General features: G+C 41.2%; 1 protein-coding gene across 2 annotated transcripts in view; it reads left to right on the top strand.

The window, feature by feature from the left end:
- Window positions 1–25958, top strand: part of RPTOR (regulatory associated protein of MTOR complex 1) — a 313358-nt gene that overhangs the window by 221124 nt on the left and 66276 nt on the right. For both annotated transcript variants that reach the window (XM_083489852.1, XM_083489851.1), the window contains exons 14-21: window positions 1067–1141; window positions 1441–1506; window positions 1687–1878; window positions 3225–3365; window positions 7330–7447; window positions 14857–14997; window positions 16394–16552; window positions 25522–25640. In XM_083489852.1, the coding sequence (XP_083345978.1) occupies window positions 1067–1141; window positions 1441–1506; window positions 1687–1878; window positions 3225–3365; window positions 7330–7447; window positions 14857–14997; window positions 16394–16552; window positions 25522–25640 (1011 nt within the window). The remainder of the gene's footprint in view (window positions 1–1066; window positions 1142–1440; window positions 1507–1686; window positions 1879–3224; window positions 3366–7329; window positions 7448–14856; window positions 14998–16393; window positions 16553–25521; window positions 25641–25958) is intronic.

Raw genomic sequence — 25958 nt, 5'->3', positions numbered from 1 at the left:
GTTCATTGGGCACAAGCTTTGTTCACTGTTGACTGTAATTGTCATTGGCTCACCCAAGCTGAGTTAGGTACTTCTTCCTCCTTGCAGAAAGCCCATTAGCAGAAGCCAAGGAAGAATGGAACACTCTAAATAAATGTTAAAGGCCAGTATGTAAGGGCAGAGCAAATGCACTCTACTCTTAGAGCAGGGAAGCCAACATGATGCCCTCAAGATGCTTCTAGGCTACAAGTCCCAGCAGCTGCAGCCAGCAGGGCCAGTGGTCAGGGATGATGGGAGCTGTAGTATCAATATCTGGAGGGCATTGTGTTGGCTATCCCTGTCTTAGAGTTTTAATCAACACTGTTGTCATATTGCTGCAACAGTAATGGCCAGAAAACTGCTGGAAGCCAAATTCTACCATTCATGGCACAATTGCTTTCATGCAATAAACTGAATCCCTGTGCCTGTCCTTGGGGCTTAGACCAGAACATCTGCAAGATCTGTGTTATGGTGAGAGGCATATGCAGAGGGGAGCAACATCTGTGTATCACTGATGCATGTGCATCTTCCAGACAGCTTTTTCTGAGTTTTCAGAAGAGACAAAGTTTCTTTAAGCAGAGTTTTGTGACATATCCATCTCAAATTGCCTCATCAGATACAGAGAACAGAGAAGAACGCCAATGCCAAATGAGCCACCTGGTTCCCAAGGTAGCTGCTGAAAGGGAAAGTTTAAAGTCACTCCCTTTCTCCCCATGGCTGTGTTTAGCATAAAAGTCAAAGGAAGCATAAAAGAAACAGGAAGACCCCGAATTTTGTCAGTTACAGAATAAGTATAGTTATGTCGTCTGGGAGATGTTGCTTCTTTCTACACCTGGCTTGCAGATGGCTGTACTCCCAGTACATTGCTTAGGCGGAATGAGCCAAAGCTGAGTTGTTATCTGTATAACTGGCTTCCTGATTATTGCTTTCAAGAACTCTCTGTACACGTGCAATTGATGAACTAAATGGAAATCATTGGAAGACTAAAAATAAATTATCTTCAGCTTATTGCTCTCTCTCCCCCCACCCCATCTGTCTTGTTTTTCAGTCATGCCAAGCCGACCTTGTGAAGGACAATGGTCACAAATATTTCCTTTCTGTTTTGGCAGATCCCTACATGCCGGTAAGGTCAAATAATCAGTCTTCACCACCATCCACCATCCCACCTCTCTGATTAGAACTTATGCTGATTCATGTGCTGCACCTATGAGGCAGCCATGCTGTTGATGGCCATTTTCATTATTTCATTTAGTTTGGATTGTTAAATTAAGGAGACCTTTGAGAACCCCCAGTGTCAAAAGAGGCAAGTTCCAGCAGGAAGGATCTTTTTAATAATAAAATAATAATAATAATAATAATAATAATAATAATAATAATAGCTTTACCTTGAAATATTCACTTATTATTTTATCTAATCCTCAGGCTGAACACAGGACGATGACAGCTTTTATCCTGGCAGTGATTGTCAACAACTACAATACCGGGCAGGTGGGTAAAAGTTGAGGAATGGTGTGGATGGCTCTACATCTGACCTCATTAATAATCTTGAATAAAAATGTTAGGGACCTTACCCCATGCATCTATGCTGCTCTAAAAGAGTTGTTTTCTTTAGAATTGTTTTATCGGCAAATAATGCGTTAAAATATCATGCTCTGCCCTTTGTTATAGGAAGCCTGTCTTCAAGGGAACTTGATTGCCATTTGCCTGGAGCAGCTCAATGATCCACATCCTCTTCTGCGCCAGTGGGTGGCTATTTGCTTGGGGCGAATTTGGCAGAATTTTGACTCTGCAAGGTGGTGCGGTGTGAGGGACAGTGCCCATGAAAAGCTCTACAGCCTTCTCTCTGATCCAATCCCAGAGGTAATACAGCATCCAGTGGAGAGAGTGGTTTATGTGCTTGCCTTAGCTACCCAAAACAGCTTCCCTATATTACTTGAATCTGATCAGGGTACACAACATTAAACTTTGAAAGTATTCTTTCATCCTTTTTTTTAAAAAAACTATTGATGAAAGTATTTCTATACCACCATATAACATATGTGGGCAAGTGTACAGCAATTAAATATAAAACACCTTTTAAAACAATTCAAATAACCATTAAAGTGGCTGGCTAATGAAACAGCTGCAAAGGCTGTTTAATTTATGAAGATCTTAACTAATAAGGCATGAACATGATTAAAAGAAATCTTAGTCAATTAATTTCATGGGTTTTGAGTGATTTATCTAGTAATTAATTCTATATATGGGTAAAAATAGTAATTCTGAAGGAAGCTTTCTTCATTGTAGCAGATGTCATATTTTAATATACGTTCCCTTCCATGTAAGAGAAAAGACAGAATGCCTCTTTTAAAAGAGCACTCACCACTTGTAGTTTTTATGAATACTTGTATTAGGCAACATCCAGTGATGTCTGCCTTCTTATGCAATAGAAATCTGTTGGTGCAATAGAACCTCTGGTCTTTGTCTTCCTGTACATGCCCAAAATCCACTCCAGAGGGTTTCTCAGTTTTCTGGAGCTGATTTTGCAGATTGTGGGGACTGTAAGGTGGAAGAGAAGGAAAAGCCCATGAATACCTGCCCAGTTAATTTATTTGATTAAAGCTTATACTAACTGATTATTAACTATTGCAGGCCTGGGTGGTGCTGTGGGTTAAACCACAGAGCCTAGGACTTGCCGATCAGAAGGTCGGCGGTTCGAATCCCCATGATGGGGTGAGCTCCCGTTGCTCAGCCCCTGTTCCTGCCAACCTAGCAGTTCAAAAGCACGTCAAAGTGCAAGTAGATAAATAGGTACCGCTCCGGTGGGAAGGTAAACGACGTTTCCGTGCGCTGCTCTGGTTCGCCAGAAGCGGCTTAGTCATGCTGGCCACATGACCCGGAAGCTGTACGCCGGCTCCCTCGACCAATAAAGCGAGATGAGCACCGCAACCCCAGAGTCGGGCACGACTGAACCCAATGGTCAGGGGTCCCTTTACCTTTAATCTGTTAACTATTGCAGCTTTCAGCTGATTTGTTGAGGGACTACTGGCCATGTAAAAAAACATAGCTCTCATATGTCTACATTTACTTACTAGATGTGTCCTTAATGTTGGGAGTCCTTTCCAATAGGATGGATATGTTCTCTTATGACATCTTTGCACTAAAACATGCAAGTGACAAAGTGTATGCTAAGAGTTGGACAGAGATTATTTATGTTTCTTTTTCAGGTTCGCTGTGCTGCAGTCTTTGCCCTTGGCACCTTTGTAGGCAATTCGGCTGAGCGGACAGATCATTCTACCACTATTGATCACAACGTTGCCATGATGCTGGCTCAGCTCATCAATGATGGAAGTCCCATGGTCCGAAAGGTATAACAGGGAGTTGGGAGGGATAGGTGCTAGAGCCCCTGTGTTGCTGCTCAACTTGTTATTCCTGTCTGAACTGACTTTTATAGTTCATTGCAGCTGTTCAAAACTTTGATTTACTGAAAACAGGGAAAACCCATAGCTCAGTGATAATGTGCATCCTTCGCATGCAGAATGTTCCAGTTTTAACCTCCAGCCTGTTCCAATTAGCAGAGCTGTGGGTCTCACTGCCTGAGACCTAAGAGAACCTCTCACAGTCAGAGTAAACAATACTGGACTAAATGGACCAATGGCCAGATTCCTTATTCAGCAGCTTCATCATATGTTTATATGATCTGTCCAGACTGTCCCTTGGCAATTTGTGCTTAGGTTTCCTTTTTCCTCCCTTGAGCTGGTCATGAACATGTGAGGGCCCTGAATGACAACAGCTTTAAAACATTACAAGGTGAATCCTTGCACCCATGACTATTGCCAAACATTAAATGGCAAAAGACGCATAGTCTTCAGAAATAGCCCAATAACTATTTCATGTATTGAAGAGAAAACCCAGGTTAAAATATAAGATCAGCTGTGGACTCACTGTAAACCTCAGTTTGATAACGTGGAAATAATAGTGGCATGCCTTCAAGATAAATTATTTTAGCTCCAAAATGCTGTGTTAATTGCAAACAGTAATAAAGTATTGCTAAGTTTCCCCCTTTCTCATTAGAAATTCCATAGGGATTCTTCAGGTCAGGGGAAACTACTTAACGTCTGTTCTATTGAAATACAATTCTAAAACCGGGCATTTGAGTTGTTTCTGTACAGTGTATTGTAATCGCAGGGTAATTTAGGATTCCCAGATGTCTAAATCTAGCCCTCTTATTCCACAGCAGAGTCCATACCGGACAGACGGGTGTCCGTCCGGTATGGACTCTGCAGAAAAAGAGCACAATTATAAGACCTTAGCTCTGAAATTCTGTTCTGGCAGCATTACGCAATAAAGAAAACATGGCATGTCCGCAAACTGGCACTTTCTAGGCCATTGTTTGAGTGATTCATGAGGATGAATATGCATACTTTGTGTACATGTGGTAGTGGCAATGGCTGTCCTAAAATTTGCTTTGTTTTTTGGAATTGGCTTTTGTTCGTGGTGTACAGCTTTCGCATACTGCTGCTTCTGCAGGCAAGTCTTCTTAGATCTTTGTGCCAGTAGAATCCTTACAGTAAATTGATAACACAGCAGGCTTCCCATTTTACCTCCCACGTGGCCACTTCTCATTGGTTTCTCCTTGTTTTAACATCTTGTCTTCATCAGAATGGTTTGGGGGGGGGGGTAGTTAGCCAATGTGAATCTTTGGCTGCTGAGACTGCTTCATCATATGTAAGCAAGTGCCATTTCCTCAATGCGAGAAACAGGGAAAGTTTTTGCACTCCTGCAGGTCATACTGGCTCTCTGTTTGTTGGCGATTTCTTTGAATCACAAGCCCTGCCGTGTCAATCGTTTTGTCTCTCCGTTTCCTGAGAGGCTTACGTAAATTTCAGTTTGCACTCGCCTTTCTGTTTTCAGCCTGAAGAATAACATTGTTCTGCTTTTCTCCCTGTCCTGGGGGAAATAAAATTAACTTCATCACCCAGAGTGTGATAAAGAACACTTGCTGCAAGAGGTGGTATAGGGTCAGTGGGGGGAGTTGACCTTGAATTGAGGGCATACACGCCATGGATCCCTTTACCATCACAGCTCCCGGGGGCCATCACTCTGAAACACAAAATGCTTTTTCTTGTCTGACCTGAACGTCAGGCTGCTTCATTTTGCCCAGTGGGGCCAGGCATGAGGCCTTTATCAATATGGCATTTCATTTGCTGTACAGTATGAGAAATCCCTTTGCAACAGAAAAAGGGCATTGCATAACAAAATAATGAAAGACCAGGCATTAGAAAAGGATTATTTTAGACCTGGCACCATATCCATCATTGAAAAGTGTGCTGCTGAATGCCAAAGGAAAGTGATATCTGTCAGCAGAGAGCTGTCAGGCTTGTATGTCACTACTTTCATTTTGGAGCTGCTGCATGAAAAAAAAAGAGGACAGGGAAATGAGATTAGCTGTCCTGGCCTCTCTCTCCAAGACCTCAACACTTTGCAGAATTTCTTGATGCTCTTGCTACTTCCTCCCGAAACAGAAGCCACGTTTTGTCTCTGTAGTCCTTTCCTATTTATCACCCTTTTGATAGCAGAGTCTTACATTACAATCTACCAAATAAAATATGAAATATTAATTTGTTACTGGAAACAAGAAGTATGTGGCAGCCCTCCGAGAGGAAGAAGGATGAGTTTTGCAAGTGCAAGAGGGAAACAGGACAGTTCTATTTGGCAAAGAGCTTTCCATAATGGATTGGTGGGGAGAGGGCTGAGATGAAACAATAGTCCCTTGAAGATTGTATTTCCTAACCTCCCACTTTAGAGCAGTAGCACATCAGTCACTTGATAGCACTGAGAAGCATTGTGACCAGAGCTTCCTGCCTAGTCTTGTCAAATTTATCATAGGCAAAATGCATTTCATATTTTCTAGCCTCAGTTTGGGTAAATAGGACATTAGTAGTACTGTGTAGGGCTATTAAGAAAATGCCTTGGTAAGTTTCTGATCCTTCTGCACAAACGACTAAGCAACAATAAGAAGAGACTTTGATAGAATAAACAAAATTCTGTGCTAGTCTTGCAGAATTCAGGATTTCCCACCAAGAAATCTTTGCCTTTTTCACAGAAAATAAGTAGCAGGTTGTGTTCCCCCTAAACCACCAAGGTTCTGCTTGCCCAATGTCAGATTTAATTTCTTTTTTGAGCTGACTGTGAACCACTGTGAACAGTTATGCATTTCTAACAGGGCATCATGCTATTTCTGTAACTCTTGGAATCATCATAGAAAAGGTTGGCAAGGCTTTACAGTCTGGACCATGACCCAGGAGGTCACACAAGAACCTTGCCTTTTTTATGATTCATTATGTCCTACAGAGGAGCTTGAATGGACCAGAGAAGAATGGCACAATGTTCTCCCTTCCCCTTCAGTTCTTCCAGTAGCAGTAGATCAGTTTGACAATTCTTGGCTGCATCAAAAAGTAAAGAGTAGCCAATAATGAAAGATCTTTCATTGCAAAGAATTCACTTTGGAGTCAAATGTTCCAGCTTTCTTAAGATCGTCACACTAAAGTGAAGGAAAAATCAATGCTTCACAAAGCTAAGTATAAAAAGTGCCCTCGTCCCCACTTGAGGTGACAAATGGGTATTAATTTTGTCAGAAGGCTGCTTTCACAGGGACTTGATTCTGTTGCTTGCTTTATTTAAAGTTGCTCACAAAATAGAGCTCCGGGTATAGGTATATAAATTCAATAAATAATAATATAGAATCTTTCCGCTGCATTTTCACAAAAGTGAACTTTGTAAAGTACTGCTATATGCTATTTTGAGGATTGATAATATTTACTGTTGGTACTTTAAAGTCAAAATGTTCAACCCAATGAATGATTGCAGGAGGGATGGGGAGCCTGTCACAGCCCAGATGTTGTTGGATTCCAATTCCTATCAGTCCCACCAGTATAGCCAATGGTCAGGGACGGCAGGAGTTGTAGTAATAGGTCCTCCTTCCTGCTTTACAAGATACACTGAGGTGTGAACAGAATGCTTCAATAGCACTCTTGCTCCTGGACTTGTTAGGTTAAATTCAGAAATATATTGGCTTAACCTTAGAATTTAGAGTGGAGATTACTGCATCAATTTGTTTATTTGCCTTCAAGACCTGAAACATTGTTCTTTGAGTAGTCCTATAACTTTGACTTGCAGATGGGTGTCTCCTTTTGCTTTATATTATCAGGTGAATGAGATCTTCCCTCATTTTTTTTTTTTTTTGGCAGTGATTCGAGTTCTTTGCTGTCAGTTATTTCACATGCACACAGTGTTCAGAAGTCTGTTTTTCCTCCATTGCCCTCTCCCTAGGAGTTGGTGGTTGCACTGAGTCACCTTGTGGTCCAGTATGAAAGCAATTTCTGCACTGTTGCCTTGCAGTTTATGGAAGAAGAAAAGAACTATGCACTGCCATCACCAGCTGCTCCAGGTAATACATCATTTTCTTTATTAAAAAATTATAATAAAACTGTGGAAGGTAATTCTATGAGGGAGGGCAGTTTATTGGCTAAATCACATATTTTTGGCAACCCTTCCCCCCAAAAAAACTGATTTTGTGTGTGAAGGTCAAATGAGGGCTTCATATTGGCTCCATTCACACATCATGGTAGATTAAAGATTTATTGTGGAAGGACAAATAGTTCCCACTTCACTTCTCCCCTAGCACAAGCAGGAGCAACAAACCACAGTCCCTGCTTTAGCATTACATCCAAACGAGGAGTCATGGTTTGTTTTATTCTAAGCAAACCTTAATATGAAGCTAGGGTTTATTCTTACTGTGACATGTGGACTGGGTCAGTGTTTTCTATCGCTTCTCCTCTTCTTTTCCTCCTCTTTGTACATTCTTCTTAATTTGGGAAATACAGAAATCTGGATAAATTGTTGCTGGCCTTTTATCTCGTGAAATGTCATCTTAAATATTAAATATCCTGGATAATCTCTGGGGACTTGGGAACCTCTCCTGTCAAATAATTTAGATGAAAATACAGTTGTCTCCCTGCAATGAGTAATTCAATAGCGCCTTTGTCTGAAAGAGTGGATTATATTAAAAAATATGAAAACCTACTCTCCCATTCCCTTGTCTTTCTTGTTGCCGTTGAATAAAATAATAACGTGTTTACTCAGGATAAATTAAAGCTGTTATGTAAATAAAATGCACAAGAAGCATCTTATCTACGGCATCAAGACCTAGCTATATCTGGCACAGAATTTCTATTTTTTTTTTTTTTAAATATATATTTATTAAAGTTTTTTTCAATACAAAAGCATATTACAAAAACAACATTAATTGTTTAACATCTTTCCATTATTGCTTTGGACTCCCCCACGCCTCCCGCAAACACTTACATCATTATACAATTGTTTCCAAACAAATTATCATTTTATCCAAATCATAATTTTGTTCCTTAACATATAATTTAATCTTAAATCTAATTTAGTGGTAGACAATCATTTCTATTCTGACATCCCGATCAACATTCAGCCAAGTTACAATACTTTTGTAAATAAATCTTAAATTTCTTCCAGTCTTCTTCCGTCCTTTCTTCTCCCAGGTCTCGAATTCTGCCGGTCATCTCAGCTAGTTGCATATAGTCCATCAGCTGCATCTGCCATTCTTCCAGAGTGGGTAGATTTTGAGTCTTCCAATTCTTAGCAATCAGTATTCTTGCTGCCGCTGTTGCGTACATAAAAAATGTTCTGTCTTTTTTTGACACACTCTGGCCGACAATGCCCAAGAGGAAGGCCTCTGGTTGCTTAGTAAAGGTGTACTTAAACACCTTTTTTAACTCATTATATATCATCTCCCAGAAGGCCTTCACTCTAGGACAAGACCACCAGAGGTGAAAAAATGTTCCTTCATTTTCCTTACATTTCCAACATTTATTATCTGACGAATGGTATATTTTGGCCAATTTGACTGGGGTCATGTACCATCTGTATATCATTTTCATTACATTTTCCTTCAAAGCATTACATGCAGTGAAGTTCAACCCAGAGGTCCACAACCTTTCCCAATCTTCAAACATAATATTATGCCCAATATCCTGAGCCCATTTTATCATTGCCGATTTAACCATTTCGTCTTGTGTGTTCCATTTCAGCAGCAAATTATACATCTTTGAGAGTACTTTAGTCTTAGGTTCTAACAGTTCAGTTTCCAACTTTGACTTCTCCACCTGGAATCCTACCTTTTTGTCATTTTTAAACACTTCTTTAATCTGAGCATAGTGTAACCAGTCTCGCACTTTGTCTCTCATTTTCTCTAAACTCTGCAATTTCCAATTGTCACCATCTCTTTCCAATATCTCCCAATATTTTGGCCAATTGGCCTCCATATTGGCTCCTTTTCGGGCCTTAGCCTCTAGGGGTGACAACCACCTCGGAGTTTTATTCTCCAATAAGTCTTTATATTTTGACCAGACATTAAAAACTGATTTTCTGACAATATGGTTCTTAAAAGCCTTGTTTGTCTTAGCCTTATCATACCATAAATATGCATGCCATCCAAATGCATTATTAAAACCTTCCAAATCCAATAGATCCGTATCTTCGAGAAGTAACCAATCTTTCAACCAGCAGAAAGCTGCGGCTTCATAGTACAACTTTAAGTCTGGCAGGGCAAAGCCCCCTCTTTCTTTCGCATCTGTTAATATTTTGAGTTTAATTCTGGGCTTTTTGCCCTGCCAGACAAATTTTGAAATATCTTTCTGCCACTTCCGAAAACATTCTGTCTTATCTACAATCTGTAGTGTCTGAAATAGAAATAACATTTTTGGCAATACATTCATTTTAATGACAGCTATTCGGCCTAACAAGGAAAGTTTTAATCTTGACCAACTATCCAAGTCTCTCTTGATTTCTGACCAACATTTTTCATAATTATCTTTAAATAAACTCAGATTTTTTGCTGTTATGTTCACCCCTAGGTATTTGACTTTTTTAACCACAGTTAATTCTGTCTCTTTCTGAAACCGTTCCAACTCGATATCTGACAAATTTTTCCCCAAAACCTTAGTTTTTTGCTTATTTAATTTGAATCCCGCCACTCGACCAAAGTTTTGAATCAGTTGTAATACTCTTTTCATACTAGATTCTGGCTCCTGTAATGTCAAAACTAGGTCGTCTGCAAATGCCTTAAGTTTATATTGTTTCGCTCCGACCTGGATTCCTTCTACCAACCGGTCCCCCCTGATCATGTTCAACAGCACTTCCAGAACCGAAATAAACAGTAATGGGGAAATCGGGCAGCCTTGTCTTGTACCTTTTTCAATTTTAAGCTCTTCTGTAACCACATTGTTGACTATCAATTTAGCCTTTTGCTCAGAGTATATTGCCTCAATCCCATTCTCAAACCCCCGTCCCACTCCCATTTCTTTTAAGTTCCCCTTCATAAATTTCCAAGATATATTGTCAAAGGCTTTCTCCGCGTCTATAAAAATTAAAACTGCTCTAGTATTTATGTTTGTTTGCAAAAGTTCCAATATGTCTATGATGTTCCTTGTATTCGCAAACATGTGTCTACCCGGGAGAAAGCCTGCTTGGTCTTTATGAATTATCTCACTTAAGACTTTCTTGAATCTACGTGCCAAAACATCTGCAAAAATTTTGTAATCCACATTTAAAAGGGAAATGGGACGGTAGTTCCTAAGTTGTGTCTTTTCAGTTTCCGACTTTGGTATCAATGTGATAAATGCTTCTTTCCACGATTCTGGCGCCTTCTTTCCCTCCATTATTTCATTACTGACCTCCAACAGTGGCTGTATTAAGTAGTCTTTCAGTGTCTTATAATAGTTGGAGGTCAGTCCATCTGGCCCTGGCGATTTGCCCTGTTTCAAACTCTGTATGGCCTGCTCAATCTCTTGTTGTGTTATTTTACCATTCAAAATTGTTCTGTTTTCTTCTGACAGCTTTGCTAGTCCATTTTTCTCCAAAAATTGTTTAATCTCTCTTTCATCTTGTGGCCCTTGAGTGTATAACTTTTTGAAATATCTCTGGAAGCACTTTCTGATCTCTCCAGGGTTCTGGATACTCCTTCCTTCAATCTCTAAATTTGTTACCGTGTTTAGTCTTTGTCTCCTCTTCAACTGCCAAGCTAGCAGTTTTCCACATTTATTGGCCGATTCAAAAGTTTTTTGTTTCATTGTTTTAATCTTCCATTCTATTTCCTGATTTATCAGCTTAGAATATTGGGCTTGATAAAGTTTAATTTCTCGCAGAATCGGCTGAGACTTCGGATTGGATCTTAACTTCTTCTCCAATTCTTTAATTCTTTCCAAAATTTTGTCCTTCTTTTCATTTTGTGATCTTTTCTTTATAGAATTCTGTTGTATCAAGAACCCTCTCATCACAGCCTTACTTGCGTCCCAGATAGTTCTTTTTTCCACCGTAGTGCTCATGTTGACCTCGAAATAGTCCTTTAAAGTTTTTTGGGCCTTCTTTACAATCTTTTGGTCTCTAAACAGGCCATCATTCATCTTCCATCTAAAGGAGCCGGTTGGGATCAGTGTCATGTCCATTCTCAGTGCATTATGGTCGGAGCATGTCTTTGGGCAGATTTCCACCTTTCTGATCTTAGGTGCCAGACTTCTAGTTATCCATATTTGATCGATTCGTGTCCAGGTCAGTTGGGCTTCAGAAAAGAATGTTCCTTCTCTTCCCAAGGGGTTTCTCACTCTCCAGATGTCAATCCAATCCATATTGTCAGTCATTTCAAAAAAAGTCTTAGGTAGTCTTCCTTCTTTAGTGATGTTTTGATTCTGTGACTTATCCATATTCGTTGATACGACCCCATTCATATCTCCCATCATGATGATGTTGTTGTAGTCCAGATAATCCAGCATAGTCTCATGCAGCTTCTTGTAGAAATCCGATTTTCCTTCATTTGGAGCATAAATTCCTAGTATCAAAATTTTTTCTCCTTGGTACTGTATTTCTATTGCCAAAACTCTTCCATTTTCATCTTTAAAAAGAAATTTTGGTGAAAGGCTCTCTTTTGCATAGATCACTACGCCTCTCTTTTTAACTATGTCCGAGGATATAAATTCTTGACCGAGTCTTTTATTTATTAGCACTTTTCTGTGGAGCCTAATCACATGTGTTTCTTGTAAACATATAATGTCCAATTGTTCCTTTTTTAAAATATGAAAAATTTTTGCCCTTTTTTCCGGACTGTTGCAGCCATTTATGTTCCAGCTCAGAAGCTGCAGAGCCATCCTGGATAAGTCTGGTTATTCTTGCTGGGGTGGTATCTTATTCTTTGGTCCTTTAGGGTCCGAGAGGGCAGGTTCCCCTGGAGGTTCGGGCGCTGGAAGTCCTAATCTTTTATGGAGGTCTTCTCCGTATGCTTCAAGAAACTTGTCTCTGTCTTCCACTGTTTTGATTTTAATCTTTCTCTCTCTGTAGGTAAAAGATAATCCTTGAGGAAACTCCCACCTGAAGAAAATTGCGTTACTTCTTAACAATCTTGCAAGTTCCTTGTAGTCAGATCTAAGGTCCAGCAGCTGTTTAGGAATATCCTTGTAGATCTCAATTCTGATACCCAAAATGTCCAGTGACTTTTCGTAGTGCAGGCCCAAAATCTTATCCCTTTCCTCCTTGGATCTCAATATTATCAAACAATCTCTGGGCTTCTCTCTCCTCCTGAGTCTTCCAAGCCTGAAAGCAGATACTATTTTAAAGTCTTTTTCCTCTAACTTCCAGAATTTGGAAAATTCCTTGGTCAAAAATTCAATTAAATTATCTTCTTCCACTTCTGGTACTGACCGTATCCTCAAGTTGGCCTCCTTATTCCGCAGCTCTGTCATCGAAAAGTAAATCTGGTGTTCTCCAACTTGCTTGCTGAGTGGTCTTACTTCTTTCTCCAGTTCTCCCACTCTTTGGCTAGTGTCTTCGGCCAATTTCCGATTTTCACCTACAGCCTCCTTTAGTTCTCCAATAGTTTGGGCATTCTGTGCAACTTGTCCAGTCAATTTATTCAGACTTTCAGTGTTCTGTTCAATTTTAGCCGTTTGCAAGTCGGCCTTTTTATCCAAAGCCTCCAATTTTTCAAAAATTTTCTCTAAGACAGAGCCACTTATTCCTGAAGCCATATCCTCCAAGTGCAGTTCCTCTGTCTCTCCCTCCCCTGGCTGCGTCAGGGAAGGCACCTCTATCTCAGGAGGCAGAGTAGAAGGCAAAGCAGGCACAGATGATCTACGCTGTGAGGCTGCAGATAAAGTTAAAGTTGTCTGTTTAGCTCTTCCTCTTTTCCTTGTGCCACTCATTCCAAAGTTATCTGTAATCCAAGGTCAGACCAAGTTGTTCCCATGGGAAAATAAAAGCCCAGATGCTATGGTCAGGCGAAAACCAGGAAAAGGAAAGTAAAGCCAAGTCACTGCTGTAAAACCGGGATCCTCTAGAGGGAGCTTGGTATGTCTTTGGAGAGAAAGTTTAGTCCGATTCAAATTAATAAGTCAAATTCCACATCCGAAAGCCTCCTTAAAGTAGTATTTTTTAAGCAGAGTATACTTAAAGCAAAACAGTGTCTCTGGCAGTGCCAGGCTGCAACTGTTTCCAAATATCAAGTCCCTGCTCAGGATGTTTCAAAGTTTAGATTCAATGTATCCAAAGTTGCAGACTGGTGCTCAGTCAGGCAGCTCCAGCACCTGGGGTTTTCATTTAATTTGTAATCCACTAATTCAACAGAAGAAAGGTATCTTTAAATCCAGAAATCCAAAGATCACCAACTTAAAGATTTTTCCAAGTCCAAAAAGCAGTTTAAACGGGAGTCAAATCAGTTAATTAAAGCCTCGCTCTTTGTCTCCACTCCTCCTGCACTTTGCTTTAAGATTCAGTGTAACGGGAGACGGACTTCCTGCTTGTCTCCACTCCGTTTTCAGCCAAGTTTTAACTTTTTTTAAAAAAGTTTTAAAAGTTTCAATAAGTTCTCCAAAAGTTTCAAGACGTTCTCAAAAGTTTTAATAAAGTTCTCAAAATCCAATTTACTCACGGGTTGTAGTTTTTCCAAGTTCAGAAATTTGCAGGAAGAAAGGACAGCGCTGGCCGGCAACAGCGACGCGGCTTCACTCCGCTGTTTGCGCATCGACCCACAGCGCCGCTACCCCCTCCGCGATCCGCGACCCCTTACGGGGTCCCTTCAACGTTTCGAGGGCTGCTTCTGGCGCCCGCCGGGTCCCAAGATCACAGGCTTCTGCTACCTGTGGTTTTCCTGAGTGGGTCTCCGCTTCGCCGTAGCGGACGACCCGTTTACAGCGGAGCTTCCTTCTCCTTACTCGGAGAAGGCAGCCATTGCCGATCGCGCCGCCTCCGGAAGTCCCCAGAATTTCTAAAGCTTTTATACAGCACAAATGCTTCTTGGATCTCTCTTAAGGAGGAAAACGGTTGAAATGCCAGGCTCTCATAGTATACTGTAACTCCTGCAGCTAAGCATTTGGCTGGGGGCGGGGGGACCCTAAAGCTTTGGTTGACCTTTTGTTACAGACAAGTTATCTAGCCTCACACCTCACCATCACACCCCGCCACATTCCTTTAAATGGGGTTGTCATGTTAGTCCCATTAGAGTTAATGGAGCCTGCACAGCACTTGGTCAGCAAAGTCTAAAATGAATAGATGGAAACAGTAGCTCAGACTTAGGTCTTGTTTGCAGGAGGATGTATTCTCCTAATGCCAAAGTAGGGTACTTGCAGCAGTTAGTTTTCGTCTCCATTTATGGACTACCAAGGCCTAACCCACCTTTGTATAATATTAGGCCACAGTCATGCTAAAAACAGAAAGTTGTGATCCTTTTCCTGGGTGTTAGGAGGATGAGGTAGGAAATGAATAACAATATTGTCTCCATAGAAGGTGGAAGCCTGACTCCAGTGCGAGACAGTCCCTGCACACCAAAACTCCGTTCTGTCAGCTCCTACGGGAATATAAGAGCAGTCACGACAGTAAGGAATTTGAATAAGTCTCTGCAGAATCTCAGTTTGAATGAAGAATGTAAGTTTGCTTTTCATGATTCTCTTATCATTTACTCTTTGCATGCATGTATGCAAAGCTTACTCATATGATTGCTTCCAACCACAGCAATAATGAACCGACTCAGTGCCTATAAAAGTTTGGACGGCATACCTAAGTGATGTGACGCAGGATTAGATCTGGAAAACATGAATGGAAGAGAATTCACAGAAGAGCACTTTCCTGTCTCCTCTCACTCTCCTCCCACTGCCGCCCCATGTTAAAGGCCAATTAAGAGGGTCACGGAATCCTCCAAGGTCGGAAGAGGCATGGGAGGAAGTGAAAGGGGAATGGGCAGTTCACATGATGCTTCCATGTGATTTGGGGTGATTTCCCCCTCCTCTAGAAATGCACCCATCACATTCTAGAGGGTCCTCTGACCCTCAGGATTAGCTTTTTGCAAGTGCAAGATGGAAGAATAGCACAGTAAGCCCCCTTCTGCTTGCAATTTCCAGTGTACTCGGTTGTTTTTTTAAAGAGAGATTAAACTAGCCTGTCTTTATATCTTGGGGTTGCTCTTCCCATAACTTGAGTAGTGGTTCCTAATTAGCGCTGTACTGCAGACACCCTGCTTTTCAAAAGCCAAGCCATGGACCTTTGAAAATGTTGACATCTGTGTGGTAGTTTTGGATATGTTATTGGTGACACCATACCCGCCAACATGTCCAGCGCAAAACAGGGACGTGCTCACATGTGAGTCATGTGACCAACGCAAGAGCACAGCACCAAAAAGCACATTTTTTGAGTGCTGTGCTCTTGCATGAGAGCACGACCCCCCAAAATGGGATGTCCCAGACAGTTGGTGGGTATGTGTGATGGACCTCCTGGGTGGGCTATGTGGGCCCCCTGGGGTCTGCAGGCCACCAAGTGGGAATCACTGCTCTAGAGCAAGATTTTGCACAGCCACTAATACCGACACCCTGTGGTTGATGCAATCATGCAGAAATGAATGAAGCCCTGGGGGTCAAGAAAAGGGCCTAGGAGTGAAAAAGAAGTTTACAAGGCATAATGCCAAAAAATTAATTGAGAGCTATGAGCATCAGAAATATAGGCATAGGCATTTACAGAGCACACCTACCTTGCCAATGATGAATCTCTATATTTAATAAGATAATATTACAAGACATCAATTTTATGGTTTATGGTCATGGTGATGGATAATTAAGAAATGTTAATCATATATTGATATTTCTTGACTTTATTTCATTTACGTTCCTAAGAATTTGGGTTGGAGTCAATGACAACTTTATTGGCACATCGAGGGGTCAATGTACTCAGAAGTTTGGGGAATCCTGCTGTATACTGATACTCCAAGGAATACTGTCCTTGCACACTTTCTTCTCTCAATGTTTCCTTACTTATTCTTTGTCTTCAACAGCTGGGAGCTCTGTTGCCTTTTCCCCTGGGAACTTGAGCACCAGCAGCAGTGCCAGTAGCACCTTGGGCAGCCCTGAGAACGAAGAGTATATCCTGTCTTTTGAGACCATTGACAAGATGAGAAGAGTCAGCTCCTACTCTTCACTGAATTCACTGATAGGTGAGCCTGCACATTTCCAAGCCGCCTCATCTCTATGCTGCAGAGTATGGTAGGAAAGCTTTGAGGAGTTCTTTGTAATGGCACATAGGCTCTTAATGTGAGTGGACAGCAACCTGACAAAAGAAGATGGGAAATTTGTTTGAAGTTTTTTTTGTGTGTGGATGCAGAACAATGACACAGCTGGAGTTGTGTGTGAGTGTGTGCCAGCTTTTGGAAAGGGGATGATGCATTTTCCGTGGTTAACAACCCCAGCAAAAGAACCAAATGTTGATTGGAATTTGCAGCTGCTTCCAGCATTCTTACCTAGAAAACTGGGTGTTTATATTTGACTTTAGTTTTGATGCACTGCCTTGTTGATAGTAACACCTATGTTGGCTACAATATACTAGAGCAGAGCTTTCCAAATTGTGTGTCACAATACATTAGTGTTTTGGCTGCAGTGTATAGGTGTGTCGCACAATGTATGTCCGTATCTCTTAAAAGGGGTTAGTGTAACCTCCAGTTTGCTAGTAAAACTGAATTACCATGTCTCAAAATGATGCATGTCTAGGAAGTGTGTCACCAACATGAAAAGTTTGGAAAGCTCCGTACTAGAGAGTGAGGCTGACTGTTATTTCAGTTTCTGTTTCCCTGTTTTCTAGGGGTCATGGAGAACTCTATATGAAGCCAGTTGTGTTCATGTTTGTCTGCATCTGTGTATCAGTTAACTAAGTGATCCATGGAACTTGTGCAAAGATGAGCGGGGAGTGGGATGGAGACAGAATTCTTGCACCTTGCTTTCTTATTTCTCCCCCACTACCATTACAACCTTCCCTCTTACACCCACCTCACATCATTTCCAGTCTTTGTCTGGGCAGGACAGGAAAGCACCCAATTAGAACAACTGCTCCTTTTGCATCATAATGGACGTGGTTAACTCATGTGCCACAGACATTTCCTCCCCACTTAGCTCCTGTGTTTATGTGGAGGTGAAAAGGGGGAAATAGGTCAAACCACCCAGATAAGGAAATAAAAGTGCTACTGCCTTGGCTCTGCATATAGAAAGACCTAGTTCCAGTACCTGGCACCTCCTGTTATAAGGCTGAGTTGTAAAACTTGAGGCCTTGGGAAACCATGGGCTAGATGGGCAAATAGTCTGACACCGGTCTGTTTTCTTATAAGAGTAGCATGGCAGGATTAGTACAGTGCTTTGGTTCCTGTAGGATTGTTTGTTTGTTGTAGCTAAATTACTCAGGCTTGCTATGTTAATCATCCCAGTCCCCAGACTAAAGTAATGTAGATTTTTGAGGAAGAGTGAATTGGTCGGATATTAAACTCACACAAACCGTACCAGAGTATGAAGCACAATATTGCTCCTAGACTATGATTCTAACTAATCATCGATCACATTGAGATGATGACAAATGGTCACACAGCCATTGAAATTTGGCTACATGATAACATTGCAAAGCCAAGTAAGCGAGGACAGGAAATATTTCCATTGCCTTTGTGCTTATTTGGAGCCCTGCCCGCTGAAAAGGCATAGTTTTTGAAGGGGATAAGAGTTTCTCCGAAAAGTGCCCCCCTCCCCACTTTAGCTCAGCCCTGTAAAATGGCCCACTGTCTCAGTTCCTGTGGGTATTTCTCCATAGTCTTCTGCTAATGTAAAGAGGTGCATATTTAGTTATTTACATGTGTCTTAAAAGAGTTTTAGAGTACAGCTGAAAAACAGCCTAGGAATGAGATGAGTGAGAGCATCTTGAAGCACAAAAGCAGCTCTCTAGTGCCTTCCTCATTCATATTCAGACAGGAACAGCTCATATCCAGCTGTAAACGACATAGCTTATGGAAGTGTTTAAAATTCATAACTTACACGGAATCCCATTACTTTCAGCACTTACCTCTTTAAGGCCAGGGTTTTTCTTCTTCCTCCATGATTTCTTTTTTCTCCTCCTTCCTTTTTCAAATGCATCTTCCAGCCTTGCCTCTGCTGCATCCTAAAGGAAATGGTAAAAAAAAGGAAACCTGAACTTGGTCCATAGGTTTGCGCTTGAGTTGACCTGAATGGCAGATTATGTAAACTTTCGGAATCTTGTCAACTCCAACCCATTCTCTCCTGTTTAAATTTCTTCTCAATTACACTGGGCAGGAGGGGGATAACCTGTTCAGGACCAAAGGCCACAATAAGAATTTCATGAGCTAGATGGACTCAGACCACTTACACATAATTGACACTAACATTGTAAAATTATTATGGATTTCTAGGCAATGAAAAGTTGCACTTTCTTTGTGACACCATTTGTGTAGTTGGCAGTGTACTGTTCAGGGTAGACTATGAGCTCATTTTGGGTGATGAACAAGGTCTAGAGGAGACTGGCTTGGGATATGAGGCAGTATTGAGAAACAAGAAGCAAGCATAGACTCCTGGGTATCTGTGGCTGATCAGGTTGTTCACAGTACCCAATAGCTGCCTAGGCAAACCCCCAGGGAAGAGGGATGTTGTCTAACAAGAGTCTTAGCCCATCCAAATAGGCCCAAGCTCCAACCTCTTAACGGAGGGCAAGTAACTTGGAGCATGGCACTCCATTGTTGTCAAGTGGGCTTCCAGGTATGTTATCTCTGTTGAGAGCCTTCATGGAAGTGAAGGTTATGGGTGGTTGGTGCGGTGATGGAGTTTTGGATCCTTTCTTGAGATGGGCCAGTGTTTGGCTCTGTATAGGGCACCTTCATGGATTCAGTTAGCTTTTTTTAGCTCATGGCAAGTAGCTGACTAGACTAATTATCAGGTCAGCCGTAGAGTCCCTTCAGCATATGAAGAGCGGGGAAAGGCAATATTGAACAAGTAATAATTTATGCATAGAGAGGGGCAGGATGGAGATAAAAGCATGTGAGGAATGGCTCCATAGCTCCATAGTAAAGCACATGGTTTGCATGCATCTGTTCTCAGGTTTCTTCCCTGGCATCTCTGGTTCAAAGGGTCTCAGGCAACAAGACTGAGAAAGCCCTCTACCTGAGACCTCAGTGAACCACTGCCATGCAAAGTAGACAATACTGGGTTAGACAGAGCGGTAGTCTTCTGACTCCATATAAGGCAGTTTCATATGTTCAAAGCCTTTTGATGCTTTCGTGCATGGGGCCTTTTCTCTCAGTTACAATCTGTTTATTATTTCTTAATATGCACCTTTTGTTATGCTGCTAAATGTGAAATTTATTGTTATTTCATAGCAGTTGGTGGGGTGGGGTGAATACAACCCTCCTGACCCTGACATCACAGCTGAATGCTGCAACGAATTAGAATTTTGCAACAGTCTGCTGTAAAATAAATATCCTTAGAACTATATAATTTAGAGCTCCAGAACTGAACTGAGATCACAATAAATCTATACCCAAATCAATTTTGGTTACACCCACACCCACCCACACAGACACACACCCCTTTCCAGCTTTCTTCATTCTTTCAACATAGTTTAAGGGCAAGGAGTCAATTTGTTGTCATCTTTGTAAAACAGCTGGGGGTCAGAAATCTGTGTTGATCTACTTCAAATCACACAGTGATCTACCATTAGATCCTGATCTGTCTTCTGCTCACCCTGTTCTAGCACAATAGGCATAAATTCGCTTCTCCTCTGCAAATGCATGCATTTTAACAATCCTCTCCCCCACCCCACTTCCAGTCTATGTGAGGCCATAGCACTCCCATAAGTGGGTCAGGCCGAGGCATTTTGCTTCTCTAGAACACTGCAACTCCACCAAATTTTGTGCTTAGGTCTACCTTTTGCTACATATCCAAATGATATCTGAATCCCATTTTTAGCCCTTTCTCATCTTGAACATACTGTATTTGTGCTTTTATGCTAATGCAATTATCCAAGCAAAATGTGGTTTGCCTTGGAAATGAGTTTTCTGAAACCTCCAGGATCCATCAAGCCTGGGGTTTGCCTGATTTGATGGGGAAACGGGAGTTATAAGCAGTGTACTTAGGAATCCACCTATACATAATGCTATTTACAGAATAATGTAACTGTTCAGAGAGTGAAGTTATGGTCTTTGTAGGGCTAGGATAAGAAAAGGTAAAACATGAGATGCAAAGGAGAGGAAAGATAACATTTATTACATTTTATTATTATTACATTTATATCTTGCTGTTCTTCCAACAAGCTCAAGTCAGTATCCATTGTCCAGTTTCCTTCTTCTGCTATTTAACCTCACACAACATTCCATTAAAGGTTTATAACACTGAGAGAGTGACTGGCCCAGGGAGCTTTATGGCTGTGCAGAGATTTTAATTCTGGTCTCCCTGGTCCTAGTGTGGCAATTTAGCAACTACAGCACACTGGTTAGGCTTAAGAAAAAGTGGGGAACTTTTCAAAAATGATGTGTGTTGCCACAAGCATGCATATTTAGATTGCTTTTCTCATATGCAGATTTAACAAGCCATTTGTGCCCTCATTTTAAAGCAGATGAAATGTCGGGTGTATCACCCAATTAAACAAATCTTAGTAAATTAATTGTATACACTTTAGGTGGCATAAATGGGAGTACCTCATTTAAGATGGCGCTTGCTATCAGCAGGTTTTACATTTGCACTTAAAAATAAAATAAAATAAAATAAGTAAAAAATAAAGTAAGTTAAATAAATAAATGTGCTGGTTGATTGGTCAGGACACCATTTTCATAAATAAATAAAAAATTGGTTAACCATTTAATTCACTAAATGTTGCAGTCCTACTTTAATTGCCTGTCATGTTGGCAAAATATGCATGATATAAAAGAGCAATATTGTTAACACAATAAAACAGTAAAATAAATAATAGCTGGTAGATTTTTATAAAATTTATTTTACGTATGTCATATGGATATTCACTCTCACTGAATCCCATGCACCATAACTATTGATAAGCTCTGGTTTTTTCTAAGGCCAGGAAAGGTCAGGCCCCCATATGGGATATCTTTGTCAGCTTCCCACAATCTCTAGTTTTCCCTGTGGCCTTTCCCAGTTTTACCAGGGGTATGTGTAGAGGAGGTAAACTGGCATCTGAAAAGGTTCTCACTTTGTTCCTGATGACACAGTTGTGTTGCCAGGAATGCTGGGATCTGTAGCTCTTAATTCCTCCCTGCTCAAACCATCAAGACAAGAAATTAAACTTGATTTAATCTCCACTGGGTTGCAGGGTCACAGTAATAACTTAAAGGTGGGTTCTTCAGGGTCCCTAGCTTTCTTTAGCTCTAGTTTACCTACCCTTTCTCTCCCCTCTCCCCAGCTCAGTAAATTTGGGGTGGTAGAAAAGCAGCAGGGAATATGAATATGACTGACACTTAGGCAAGCTAATTATGGGCTAAGACAAACTTGGGTTAGTTTGTAATTAGAATGGAGGAAATTCTGAATTTTGGCCCTATCCATTGTTGTGCAAATAGGGACTGCAGTGTTGGATTCCTCCAGCTTCTGATCTCTGACTAAGCCAGGCACTGGTGGAAAATTAAATGACAGCACGGCTATCTCAACTTTTGTGTGCCATGCCCTTTTCAGTACTTAGGGTGGTGAGGCAGAAAGATGTAAACCATTTGTACTGCCCTAATCATGGCTGTTAAATTGAATGAAGAGCCATGCATATCTGAATAAAAACCAAAAGCTATCAATGAAGAAGGCAATTTACTTCCCATGTTCATTGCTAAAAGGAATCATTTTGCAACTCTGTACTGCAAGGTCCATTTAACCAGTGTTGAATTGGCCCAGCTAATTACAGAGCTGTCATTTTAGATGAACTTGCAGCGTATAACACTCCTTCCTCATGCTTTGTTTCTGCATCCCTTTTTTATTTATTATTGTACTCCATTATGCAGAAGTAGAAAAGCTTCCCCACCCCCCCCTGCTGCTAGTATTTCCTTTCATCAGCACACTGACTCAGTTGGTTCAAGCTTGACACGAAGCAATTTTGGATGCGTCATTCATGTGAATCAGTGCTGTGAGCAATCCTTTCACTAAAGGGGGGGGTAAAATAAAATAATGTATAGGGAGGTAGGGGGGTACACTTTCTAATGAGTCAAAAAATTCTTCATAGAAATTCCCTCTGTTCTCCTCAGCGAGTGAGTGAATGAGGGATTGCAGTGGTGAATTCCGTTTTTTAAAAAAGATCAGATATATTAAAACCAAGTCTTTTGTGTGAGCTCGCTCTTTCTTCTTCTGTCATAAGAGAGTGCTGGTGTGTGTTAGTACAGAGTGCTGGAATACTGAAACACAGATTCCTTCTCCACCTCACCCCTGGTCTTTCATGAACTTTAAAAGGAATCTCAAACAGTTGAGATTTCCCAGAAGTCCTTATGTAACTTTCTGCACAGAACTAAGAGCACAGGAGGCAGAATGCTGATCAGGGAGAAGAGGGCTGTAGAGAGCTCTCCTGGTGGTACAAGCTGCCTGATGCATTGACAGCTGGCATCTTCTTGACTTTCATCATTTTTTCCTGTGCCTTCCAGAACACATGTGCCAAAAGTCAGGTTTGTTCTATGATCTCAAAGTCTGGCACAACAAAAGATACAAATTATGTGCAGAAAGTTCTAGACTAAGTAGGGTGAGAAGATACTAGCCAAAGCTGAGCTTTGTCATGACCCTGGGGTCAGACTCCCCTTCTTCAGCTGGATGAGGCTGGAGATTCAAGATGGGAGAGCGAATTGCTCTCAGGGCCAACCCCAGAATACATACTAAGAAGCATTTGTGCAAGAGAAGCCCATTGTGCCAGTACCTCTACAGCCCAAGAGGGTCATGTTGTCCTCCTCTGATTCAGCTCAGTGGAACATCTGCTTCCCACACTCAGTCAGAGTCCATGACTGCTAAAGCAGGCTGGGCACCATTAAACAAAAAGTCTCTTCACACAGTTGGTGGAGCAAGTTACTTGGACAGAGCTGAAAATATTAATTTAGATTCAATCTGAGGATGGCTGCTGATGAAGCGGCATTTGGGCTGTTTGAGCTGTGCTCTTATGGAATCCTCAGCCTGAGCCCTGCATGGAGGTATCCAAGGGGTCTGTGAAGCCCCACCTCACCTCCTCAACTTCACCATTCAAAAAAGAGCAATGATTCATTAAAAAGTCAGAGCTATTTTGGATACCCACACAGTAGTCTTTTGATAGCTTTCATTCTAATTCAAGAGGGAGGGAATAGCAACTTCATGCAAGATTGGCCAAACAGTGGCTGACTTGGAAAAATCTCCTTTGTTCATACAGTTTCCCATACCTCTTCATGTCATCTTAGGTCTATGAATGACCATAGGAAACTGTCTTATACTGAGTCAGACCATTGGTTCATCTTAGCTCATTGTTATCCACACTAACTGACAGCAGCTTTCCCAAGATTTCCAAACCTTCCCAGCTCTGCCTGGTAAAATCAGGGATGGAACTTGGGGCCTTCTGCAGGCAAAGCAGATGTTCTACCATGGACCCATATCAGTGGTATGAAAGCGATTTACCAGCATGAGGGCAGCAGGTAACCTTGTAGTAATCCAAGACAAGTTTTAACACTTGTTCTGCCTGGGGTAACCAGTGGAGTTTGGTGCTGGTGAGGCCAGAAGTAAAACAATTGCATATATTGTTGGTGAGGCCACAGTTGGGGAACACAGGGTACAGTGGGTTGTATCCAGCATAGTACTATGTGAGCATTCTATCAGCACAATGATTTCTGCTTGTGCAGCCCCTAAATCTGTTGCACATGGGAGAAGGAGAGAGGGAGGAAGTCCCATTGTGCAAGCAGAAATCTTTGTGCTCACAGGATGTGATAGCTGAAAACCAACCAGTCCCATTATTATTATATTGTAAATATATTTGTATTTATATGTCACCTTATACCCAACAATCTCAAGGCAACTTGCATAGTAAACATACCGTATTTTTCGCCCTATAGGATGCACTTTTCCCCCTCCAAAAATGAAGGGGAAATGTGTGTGCATCCTATGGGGCGAATACAGGCTTTCGCTGAAGCCTGGAGATCAAGAGGGGTCGGTGCGCACCGACCCCTCTCCCTCTCCAGGCTTCAGGAAGCTCTGCGCAACCCTCGGGAGCCCGGCGCAAAGCCGCACCAGGCTCCCGAGGGTTGTGCAGAACTGCCTGCACTCCCGGGCTCTGCGCAGCTCCGCGCAACCCTCAGGAGCTGCGCAGGCAGCAGCAGGAGCTGTGTGTCAGGCAATCAAACAATCATTTGATCTGCATGAGCAAGTGAAAAGTCAAGAAGTTAGGTTACTGCCCTAAAAGCTTTTTTTCCTGTCAAAAGGAAACTGACCCATTTAACCAAGGCAGAGACATAAATGAGGGCGTAGTCCATACACATCTGACTAAGTCATTGGACAAACGTTCACAACTAAACTATCAGAAGTCATTCTTTTGCCCCAAATGTTGTGTAAAAATTATGTTAGGTGCAATCACAATACTGATGAGAGGGATTTTCTTTCCAGTGTGTGTTGTTTTTCATATTCTCCTGGGGAAATAACAGTACCATTTCATTAGCAATTAGTTGTGCCTGGGTTTTTTAAAAAAAAATCATTGTCATCATATTGCAGCATCTATCTTAAATGAATAAGAGAGCTCATCTTTCAAAGATCCTGTCACAGTTATGAAATACAGTCTAAATCTGGGTTGTAGATTATTTGAGACTGCTAATGTGCTCATATTCAAGTAAAATAACATGTCCAGGAATCATTGCCAGTCATACAACTAGACTCTATTAGCATTTATAATTTGACCTCTGAGTCTCTATGTCTAGTAGTAAATTGAAAGCATACTCATTAATTAAAGAGATTGTAATCTCCTTCTGGCAGGGATTTATCTTTTGCCTGTGAATATATGCAAACCAGCATATATCCTGATGCTGTTATATAAATAATAACCGTAAATAATAATACTGAGTCTGGGACATTGTCACAGTTATAAGATCAGTATATAATATGATAAATTGGCCATAGGATTTAATTCAGAAATACATTCCTTTTTTTCCCCTTTTGCTTCTAGGAGTTTCTTTCAACAGTGTTTACACACAGATTTGGAGAGTCCTCTTACACTTGGCTGCTGACCCATACCCAGATGTTTCAGACTTGGCTATGAAAGTGCTCAACAGCATTGCTTACAAGGTAAACTATTGAGTTCTCAAGATTTCGCAAACTATAAATAAGTGGCTCTTGCACTTCTCCTTTTGGAAGGCTTTCTGTAATAATGTTACCAGTCAGTGAGAGCTTGTAGAATAGATTCTCACATAAATTTGCTTATTTTGGTTGTTACTTTTTATTTATGGTCTACTTTAATCGAAGAACTATAGCCTGAGGAATAGCACTTAAAATGAAAAGAAATAGTTAATTCTCCATACCCTGCAAACAAAACAACAACAAAAACTTGCAATCTAAATCAGGTACAGGTCATACAGGGGGAAAGGGGAAAATTTTAAAATTATG

This window comes from Podarcis liolepis (assembly GCF_965112155.1).
Source record: "Podarcis liolepis genome assembly, chromosome: 2".
Taxonomy (NCBI): domain Eukaryota; kingdom Metazoa; phylum Chordata; class Lepidosauria; order Squamata; family Lacertidae; genus Podarcis; species Podarcis liolepis.
The sequence above is the reverse complement of the archived record's forward strand: the minus strand, read 5'-3'. Positions and strand labels throughout refer to the sequence as shown.